The sequence below is a fragment of the Zingiber officinale genome, chromosome 9A (assembly GCF_018446385.1).
Source record: "Zingiber officinale cultivar Zhangliang chromosome 9A, Zo_v1.1, whole genome shotgun sequence".
Lineage (NCBI taxonomy): Eukaryota > Viridiplantae > Streptophyta > Magnoliopsida > Zingiberales > Zingiberaceae > Zingiber > Zingiber officinale.
In genome coordinates, this window is record NC_056002.1 from 25,596,165 (window position 1) to 25,607,032 (window position 10,868).

At 36.0% G+C, this 10,868-nt stretch overlaps 1 protein-coding gene across 1 annotated transcript; it reads left to right on the forward strand.

The window, feature by feature from the left end:
* Positions 1-107: 107 nt before the first annotated feature.
* Positions 108-10,463, forward strand: LOC122020160 (short integuments 2, mitochondrial-like). Its single transcript, XM_042577943.1, has 8 exons — positions 108-418; positions 4,340-4,444; positions 4,534-4,611; positions 5,895-6,036; positions 6,118-6,188; positions 6,489-6,585; positions 8,646-8,860; positions 9,954-10,463. Exons 1-8 carry the CDS (start codon positions 257-259, stop codon positions 10,221-10,223), a joined length of 1,140 nt encoding a protein of 379 aa, XP_042433877.1. The 5' UTR covers positions 108-256; the 3' UTR covers positions 10,224-10,463.
* The last annotated feature ends 405 nt before the right edge of the window (positions 10,464-10,868 follow it).

Consider the following 10,868-nt stretch of genomic DNA (forward strand, 5'->3'; position numbering starts at 1 on the left):
AAAAAAATTTTAAACATGATTTTTTAAAAAACACTTGTTTATTATTTTATAATAAATAAAGCAAACCATAAATCAAATAAAGTGGGTAAGCGGTCCTTAATCTTAAACCCTAAACCTTAGTCAATCAGAATAGTGGGCTTTGCCATAAGTTGGGCCAGAGCGGGTGCTTACCGCGGTGTCGGAGCGCCACCTGCCGAGGAGGCTACGAAGGTGCTCGGAGAGCGGTGGGAAGGAAGGAGAGAGGGGTTACGAGACGATGGGTGGGTGGTCACAAATGACGAAGCGGATCGCGGAGATGGGGTTCAACGCCGGCGGCGGGGTCATCAACTGGTTCCCCGGGCATATGGCGGCCGCCACTCGAGCCATCCGCGAACGCCTCCGGCTCGCCGACCTCGTTATCGAAGTCCGCGATGCCCGAGTGAGTGTTTTTTTTTCCTTCAGTTGTTTAGGGTTTCTTTTGAGCCATTGCGATGTTGAGTTTTCGCAATCGAGTGAATTTTTTTAAAAGAAGAGCTGCCCACCGTCTGTTTGATAGAAAGACTAAGCAGTGAAGGTTAGAATTTTTGGTGTTTCAAGGATACTATTCTATTTGGCGAATATTTATTGTTGTCGTTGGATTTAATCAATAGGGCATAATCTCATTTTTGCATGATTTGCGAGATGGCACTTCGATGCTACTGAGAAACCGTGCGGGTGGAGTTTAGGAACTAGTGTGACCTTGGCAATTTGTGATATTCTTTTTCTGTCAAAACTTAGTCTTTGTTTCTCCTTACTGTTTTTTTCGAGTTGATCATTGAGTTGCGTCGAATTGAAACATCTCATCTGTATTGCCTTATGAAATCAGATATTGCTGCAGAATTGCAGCAACTCTTCATTCTATTTATGTTTCTTTAAGCTTATATACCTTATAAAACCTAGTGTTTCCTATCCAATTGTCCTGAATTGCCACACAATCTCCTAAATCATGTGATATATGATATATTGCCACACAATCTCCTAAATCATGTGATATATGATATACAACTATCTCATTGTCTCGTTCCGCTTTGTTTGCTTGAGAGAATTGCTGCATTTGTCAGGCGAAGGCTATGATGATGAAAGGACCATGACGCATGCCGTTGCCTTACTTTATTATACTTCTATGTGAAGAAGTATATTTTGCTTACTATTTTTTTTCCTTTTCCAGTGTTTGTTTTCAAACTTTTATTCTTTTTCTTTCTTTTCCAGACCGGTCATGGCCGGTCCTAAGCCCGGATAAAGGAGGGTTGCGTTAGGTTACTAACCAGCGTCAAACTATGACAAATATTCAATAAATGAATCCATTAAACTATTGTGCTAATGCTAGGTTGTTCCCCGGAAGGAACGCGTTACAGGGTCCGACTGTAACGTCTCAGCAAGGACCGCTACATCTCCATGAGAACTTGGGTGTAGTGTTAAATAGGTAAAAGTTCTCACACCATAGGTTAGATAAGAATAAATATGATAGGAAAACTAATAATCTAAGATTTGGAACATGGAATATAGGAACTCTCACTGGTAAATCAATGGAGGTAGTAGATATGATGATTAGGAGAAAATTAGTATTTTGTGTGTATAAGAGACAAAATGGATAGGCAAGAAGGCAAAGATGATGGAGAACTCGGGTTTTAAGTTATAGTATACTGGAAAAAGTAAAGCAAGAAATGGAGTGAGTATCATTGTAGATAGTTTGTTAATGGATGAAGTTGTAGGAGTAGTTAGAAAAGGGGATAGAATTATAGCCCTTAAGATAATAGTGGCGAAAGAAACTATGAACATAATTAACGTATATGCACCACAAGTAGGATTAAATGAAAATACTAAATCAAGGTTTTGGGAGGACTTAGATGAAATATTACAAAATATTCCACCAAATGAAATGATTTTAATAGGAGGTGATCTAAATGGGCATGTCGGAGTGAAAAATGAGGAATATGAGAGAGTAAATGGGAGTTATGGGTTTGGAACGAGGAATGAGGAAGGGAAAATTATATTAGATTTTGCGATAGCATATGACCTTATATTAGCTAATATGTTTTTTAAGAAAAGAGAAGAACACTTAGTCACATTCAAAAGTGGGAATAATAAATCGCAAATTGACTTTCTTATGGTTAGGAAGAAGGATAGAAAGATTTGTAAAAATTGCAAAGTCATCCCTGGAGAAAGCTTAACTACCTAACATAGGGTAGTAGTGTTGGATATACGCCTCAAACATAGTATCAATACAAAGAAAATATATACAATTCCTAGAATTAAGTGGTGAAAGTTAAAGGATGGGAAACAAAATATATTTAAGGAGAAGGTAGAAGTACAAATATTAGGTGAAATATACGATGACTCTAATACAATATGGGATAAAATGGTATCAAAGTTGAAAATAGTAGTTAAGAGTGTACTCGATGAGTCAAAGGGGCATGCACCACTAAGTAAAGAATCTTGGTGGTGGAATGAGAAAGTACAAGAGAAAGTGAAGGAAAAATGAATAGCTTATAAGGAATTATATATTTGTAAGAACGAGGAAAACTTAAAAAAATATACAATAGCCAAAAAAAGAAGCTAAGAAAGTAGTGAGTGAAGCAAAAAATGAAACTTTTAAACGGTTATATCAAAAATTGGATACAAAAGAAGGGGAAAGAGACATTTATAGAATAGCTAAAGTGAGAGAAAGGAAAACAAGAGATCTTAGCCAAATAAAATGTATTAAAGATGAATGTAATAGAGTATTAGTAAATGATGGAGAAATAAAAGAGCGGTGGAAGAGGTATTTTCATCAACTTTTTAATGAAGGTTTAGGTGACCAACTTAACTTAGGTAATTTAATTAGGTCAAATGAGCATAGAAATTTTAATTTTAATTTTAACTCCGCTAATGATGATCGGTCATGGACGGTGACAAGCCTGGATAGAGGAGAAGGGTTGCGTTAGGTTGCAAACAAGCGTCAAAATATGACAAATATTTAATGAATGAATTCATTAAACTATTGTGATAATACTAGGTTGTTCCCCGGAAAGAACGAGTTGCAGGCCAGACTGTAAAGTATTGGCAACGAACGAGACATACTACGAAACTAAAGTAGTAGAAAAAAATAAGGAAGAATTCGGGTTCATACAGGTCGACTATAAAAATTATACATCTCCTTAGACAATTAATTGAAAATATCGAACAAAAACAAGATCTACATATGGTATTCATTGACTTAGAAAAAGCTTATGATAGAGTCCCAAGAGAAATTATATGGAGAATTTTAGAAAAGAGAGGTGTTAACGTAATATATATTGAACTAATTAAGGATAAGTATGAGGAGTAAATGTTGGTGAGGATAGCATTAAGATTTAAGATAGGGTTACATCAAGGATCAACCCTAAGTCCCTATCTTTTTACACTAATTATGAATTAACTTACTGCCAATTCAAGACACAGTACCGTGGTGCATGTTGTTTGCAGATGATATTATTTTGGTAGATGAGACACGTGAAGGAGTAAATGCTAAGCTAGAATCTTGAAGGGAAACACTAGAAGAGAAAAGTTTTAAGCTTAGTAGATTAAAGACAGAATATATGGAATTTAAGTTTAGCAATATTAGAAGTAATGAAACAATTGTTAAGATAGGAGAGGACGAGTTGCCCGGAACCGAGAGATTTAAATATTTAGGATCATTTTTACAAAATGATGGAGGGATTGAGAGAGATGTCTTGCATAGAATACAAGCAGGATGGGTGAAATGGAGGGGAGCATCGGGTGTTTTATGTGATCGTAAAGTACCTCTTAAACTTAAAGGTAAGTTTTATAAAATCGCAGTTAGACCTGCTATGTTATATGGAGTTGAATGTTGGGCTATGACTCGAGCACATGAGCATAAGATGAGAGTTGCAGAGATGAGGATGTTAAGGTGGATGTGTGGACATACGAAGATGGACAAAATAAGGAATGAGAGCATTAGAGAGAAAGTCGGAGTTGCATCTATTGAGGACAAACTTCGAGAGACACGTTTAAGATGGTACAGACATGTAAACGACCAATAAATGTTCCAGTTAGGCGATGTGAAACTATGATAAACATGCATATCAAATGAGGAAGAGGAAGACCAAAAAAGACTTGGTTAGCAACAATAAAATAAGATAAAATTTATTTAAATATAGATGATGATATAATAGGAGATAGAGCTCAATGGCGTAAAAGGATTCATACAACCGATCCCACCTAGTGGGAAAAGACTTGGTTGTTGTTGTTGTTATTACATTTTACTGCTTACCCTACTGCAATATACCACGGACTGCTACTATGACAAATCAACTGAAGCTCATTCATTGGAAATTTTTAGGTTCCACTATCATCAGCTAATGAGGATCTTCAACAAGCCCTTTCATCTAAAAGACGCATTATTGCCTTAAATAAAAAGGATCTAGCTAATCCTAATATAATTCATGTAAGTATTATTTTTTAGATAGCTATAAATTTGGTTGATACCCATTATTCTCTCTTGTCAACATTATTTGTTTCAATATTTATTTACAGAGATGGGTACAACATTTTGAGTCGGGCAAACAAGATTGCCTTTCAATAAATGCTCACAGCAAAAGTTCTGTTAGTCAGGTGTGCCCACTTTATCAAAGTTGTTATACATATTTTTTGGTAATTTTCCAACTATAATTCTTAATTATCACAGGAGGATCCATTTGGATGATTTTATCTTCTTTGATCTTCATTCATTTTTTTTCCCTCGTGTAATTTGCTAACTGAAAATTAAGAGTAATATGAAATATTGGTGCTGCTTTGGTTTTTGTTGTTGGACTCCTGCAAAGACAGCATCATGGCATTTGATATAATGTTGGAGGTGGATACACTTGAAGTTGATGTAAATTATGTGCTATATCCTTCTTGAGAAGTTTTTCTGTGTCTAAAGGAAAAACTGTATTCCTGAAGAATTGCTCCCACTTTGTCCGTCCTGTCAATTAAGCAACTAGTTCATATGAGAATCATTTGCTTAAACTGATTAATTGAAGCTGGGTTGATTTTGGTAAAAATCAGCTAAGTCATATGCCCTTTAAAAATATTTTAACTAAGCAGAACTTCAAAAAGATTATGTAATTTACAATATGTGTTTGTCTATAACAAGTGGCAGACAATCTATTTTTTCTTGTTTCTTTATTGTTAATCCATCCTTGAATAATAATAGAAAATTATTGGATATTCTAGATGCCCCATGCAATCTGTCGTGTACAGCTACATAGTGTGATAAACAAGTGGTTTTTTGAACCATAGCATATGATGATAGCAAGGAAGAGAATTACAAGAAAAAAAAAGTCTGGTATCAGTAGGTTTCCAATGTACCAAAGTGCATTGCTGGAGTTAGACAAAAAATAAAAACATTCATGGCTAGTTATAAGTGGAACAATCTAGCACCAATTTTTTCTGGACCAAGAAATAGAGGATTTACCTGGAAATGACACAAGATTTAAAATAATGTGCCTGCTTGGAAATCACATGAAGCTAATCACAGTTCTTAATAAGCAACCATAATCTTCAGCCACCAATCAAGATGGATATTACGTTATTAGGCCAATACTAAAAACTGAAATACTGGCGTTTTACAAATCCTGCCAAATTCTCATATAAGATTTGTTTTATCATTTTTGTCACATTGGATGCCCATGGGCATGCCAACAAACTCTCTCTTTTTTAGAAGGTACCAGCCTTTTCCCTGCTTTTCCTTATTTATTAGTAGGTAAACTCAGTACTCATTGCTTCCTTTGTGAACCTAAAGATGAGCAGCTACAACCATAAACTTGTTCTGGCTTGAGATAATTGGTAATCTTTCTTAAGAACTCTCACTATGATTGTTTATAAGCTGATCATAGATTTTTTTTGTGTAAAAGCTTCTGACGCTTGTGGAGCTGAAACTCAAGGAAGTTATTTGTAAAGAACCTACACTTCTGGTCTTAGTTGTTGGTGTTCCAAATGTTGGCAAATCAGCTCTTATCAATTCTATTCATCGGATTGCAACTTCTCGTTTTCCAGGTGATACATGTCTAAGATTAGTTTTAGTTTCTCTATTTGGTTCTTTGGTTGCATTAATGTTTATGGCGGTGATCTCTCTAGTGCAGGAGAAGGTGAAGCATGCAACGGTCGGACCATTACCAGGAGTGACTAAGGACATTGCAGGATACAAGGTATTGATGTTACCAATTATTTACTCACTGGTTTAGTATTTATGTATTTTGAACTACAAATACGAAATATTAAGAACAAAACACTTTGATTTTAGTGATAGTACATCATTCAATTTCATGATGATATGAATGACATGATGTTTCTTTTGTTAATGTGAAAAAAGAGTTGTACCAATCAAATTTTAAATTTTGTTATTTTGTTAATGCGTTCATGATCTTTTGTCTTTCTATGTCATATGGAAATTAATTTGATTAATTTTGCGACTGAATTTTAATTGAACTAAAAATAATGGTGAACAGATTGCAAACAGGCCTAGCATATATGTGCTGGATACACCAGGTGTTCTGGTGCCTAGCATTCCAGATATAGAGACAGGTTTGAGACTTGCTTTAACAGGTACTACCTATCTCATATCTGTAATTCGTTATCCACAGTTTTTTCTTTTGTTTGGAAATCAAACCTTTGCACCATATAAAAAGAAAATCATTTGAGATTGAAAATCACATGTAGAGGTAAGAGGATTATGCTCATGAGCCAAAGGGTTTCACAAATATAATGTGTCATTTTTTGCATCTTCCCTGCCATGCTAATTACCAACTCAGCATGAGTAGCGGAAACAAGTGATCTGAGTAGTGTCCTCAGAGGCAGGAGCAGGTCAAAGAGAACCTGGTCTATAAGCACGGTAATTGTACCAATCAGATTTCAAAATCTAATTAACTTAATTTTTTTGTCTGTCTAAGAATGTAAACCTAACTACAACTCATATTATTAATCTGACAAAAGACAAGCTCTCTAGCCATCTCAAAACTCACTAATTACAATGATTGTAGTCTAGTCAAAATACTTGATAATAGATTTTCTAAGTGGCTGAATGATTTATCTATCATGTGACCAATTGTCAGAGTTTGCTTTTTCGTTGACATGAACATCTGCTTGTCCTATGCTTGTTTTTTAATGTTTTTTTAGGAAAAGATAGAATAACAAAGAGAAGCTCTTGCTATTAGATAATATATTAATATTATTCAAATACATACTTGAATAGTGACCGAGCTAAATTACACTAGCCAACAACTAATAAAAAGACTGTCAATCAACAAAAAAAAAGACATTCCATCAAAACATAACAAAAGACTAAATAGATAACGAACACATATATCATATGAAGTCAAAGAGAAAACTAAGCCTTTGAGTCGGTTTATTTTCCTGACCCTCTATGTCACCAAGGAGACTCTTTATGTGGTTTCCAGAAAATTGCAGACTTTAAACTTAAATTTCCCTACTCAAATTGCAAATTTATAAATAGAGAGATCTGTAAAAGGCTACCACTTTCTCTCTCCCAATCAAATAAATCTTCAAGGCTGCCATTTTTTCTCCGTATCAAATCAGCCTACCTCAATAGCATAACCAATCATAAATTAGTTTACGATTTAACTACTTGAACACTTGCTTCTTATGACCGTTGGTTGAGCTCAAAAGGACCTACAAACAGCTACAAAAGTAGTCCACGTTAAAAAATGGACTTTTCTTCGCCATTCTGTTGGAACAAGGAATTCACTGTAGCAATTAAGAAAATTTTGATGATAGAACTACTTAACGTATACCTTTGTTCATCAACCTTTCTACCAACCCTTCAACTCCCATAACAACGTGAGAGTCATCAGTAAGGATTCCACTGTGCTGCTTGTTTTCCCCTTAGAAATGCTTGTCGCGATTGCACAAGCTTGACCACACTTTTATCCATTTCCCAAAAGTTCACGTCCATTCCTTGTGTGTTCATTGAGATGCCCTAGCTGCGGTGTCACCCACGCCACCCTAACAGCTTCATGACCATCAAATATTTCAGTGACATCCTCAATGACTTTGTAGGCATGTCCTTCCCCATCTTCCAAACTACCTGCCATTTCCACGGCTATGCTTAGCTCCTCAACGCCAACAACCAATCACGTTGGCTCCACAAGTTCCATCACATCTTCACCAAGCTCTTGGACTTCCCCTCATCAACTACGATAACTACGACACAGAGCACTACTTCATCCACACCCTCACAGAGCACTACTTCATCCACACCCTCGTTGGCACATGCACCAACAAAATGATTGATGCATCCAAGTCAACAGAGGGGGTGGCCATGCTCAAGTTTTTCCACTTATCGTGCAATGTGTATTTACTTAGGCATGCCTAGCCATTGGCCGGTGATGGACTACCTCGGCTTTCTGCCAAGGCTCTCCCTCATAAAACTCTACTCTTTCTCACTCGATTGATGAGAATTTGTTTTTTTTATGTTCCCTTGCCCATGTATTATCTATATTATTAGATCAAATATTTACGTAATTTATGTTGAACTCGTTTTATACATCAGTTTGCTTGTTCTTGGGTATAACACATAATTCTTGCAAATATCATATATTTTCTATCCTTGTTATTTATGTTGCTTTACCTATCTATTCTCTGTGCAGGGGCAATCAAAGACTCAGTAGTTGGTGAAGAACGAATTGCTCAGTATTTATTGGCAGTTTTAAACAGTAGAAGAACACCTTTACATTGGGATCGCTTGGCTAATGAACGAATTCGATCGGCACCTGAGTTGGATAAAACCAATGCGGATGTTTTTCCTGATTCAACTGCAAGGAAGAGACGGCAATTGGATACTTCTGATGTGCTGTACATCAAGGTGTTTTCTCTTTCAATCCTATGGCATTTTAGTTGATTTTAGTGCAACTTTTAAGACTCATCTCTGAAACTCTTAAATATATCTGTTAAAACATATTACTTTTCGTTTTGTTGAAAGATCTCATTATGTGATCTATCCTCAACAAATATCTTTAGTTTTGTTTTAAAACTAGTAATGACAAAAGAATCTTGAGAATGTTCTTGTTGTCCTGGCTTATCCAGTCCATTACTGTCTAATATCTTTTAATATCATGTGGACAAGAGTTGCTTAGTGCTGCACTGTGCTTCTAGTATGTTAGCCAATTAAACCCATACACTCTACATAAGCCGCATCCCTATGTGCTGATCCTTTTATTGTGTGGGCATATATTCCATGGCTTAGTATTTCCTTTCATGCCTGACTGCACAGCAAGAATCCATGGACAGTTGCTTGAGGTTAAAAAGATTCTACGCGCCATAAAAGTCCAATATAAAAGGAATCCCATATTTAAGAGAAAGAATGTCATTTTTAAGAGACAATTGCATGACTGCACTTAGAAACAAGGTCTTTGGTATTGAAGGTGCAGGCAAAGAAAGACAAAGATTAGACACTAATCAGCATGGCTTATATAGCTGGCTCAATGTGACCAAACATCCTCTTTTAGTATTTTTGCTTCTGTGTTTTTAATTCACGAACATATTCCACTTGTTAATTCTGTTACTAGCAGTCATAACAACTTCCTGGAATAATTAAGTACACCTTTTCTTAGCATGTTCAATGATTTTTTTCCCCTGTTTGAAAGTTTTCAAACCCAAACTTGGGCACAGCCCTCCATTTAATTTGGAGAACTTGTTACTCAAACTTGGGTATAAGTGAAATGTCAATTTCATAATTTGTGTTGATGTCTTGTCAATATCTACCTTGAGTTCAGAGGGTTACCAAATATCAGACTCAGGAATTTCATTAGCAAAAAAGTTGTTTGGCAATTAATGTTTCTCTGACATATTTTTTACCTCTCACATTATCCTTCAAGAAAATTCGTTTTTTGTTCTTTATGCCCCTAAGAAATTCTCTTTCTACCAATGGAGACAATCAAGATTTTCATTTGATGTAGGATCTTGCAAAAGAGGTCCAGCGTACCTTATATCTCACATTCAAAGAATTTGAGGGAAACTTGGAGGAAGAGGGTGAACTGGAAAGTCTGATTGACGCTCAGTTAACTGCACTTCGAAAATCATGCAGAATATCTCCTCAGAAGTCATACGATGAAGCTCAGGCTACAGTCTCAAAGAAGCTACTAATCTTATTTAGGACCGGGAAACTTGGTCCTTTCATTCTTGACAATCTTCCAGATACTTCATTGTCCATTAATCTTAGGAAATAGGGAATTCAGTCCGAAGTGAGCTCACAAGAAAACTAATGGAGATCCTTATATCCTCATCAATCTCATTTCAACTTATGATGCCTTGGACGACATTTATTTACCTCTTAGTGTGCTACCATCTCATAGTTGTGATGCTACTTTGTATCTTTTTTGTCGTTAGATGGACAGTTTCGATATGCGGAGGATTTGTAAGCTCTGCAACATGTACAATCGGAAATAGGAAGATGTGTTAGTTCATCATGTACTGAGAAAAATAAGTCTTTTTATAGTAATGGAGAATTTGTGTCTAACTCTCCATACTAAATTTCTAATGGGTGTCTTCAAGGAGCAGTTAAGGATAGTTGTCTCGGGAGTTTAGGTGCCCCAATTTCAAGCTCGAATCAAGAAACAGACTTTCATCCCTTTATGCGTTTGGTTCTATATTTTCATGGCTGATTTATGGTATGTTGATGGCACACTTCAAATGAATGAGGGTGAACCGTGAAGTCTGAAGCTTATGCACATTTTAGGGTTTGAGCTCGTCCTAATGGTAGTAATAAAATCATAAACGAAACTTACATCTCTTGTTGGAACTTAGCAACACCGTCACGCTATTTTGGCAATTTAAATGATTCTCCGGAGACATCACTCTGTTTCCACTGCTTG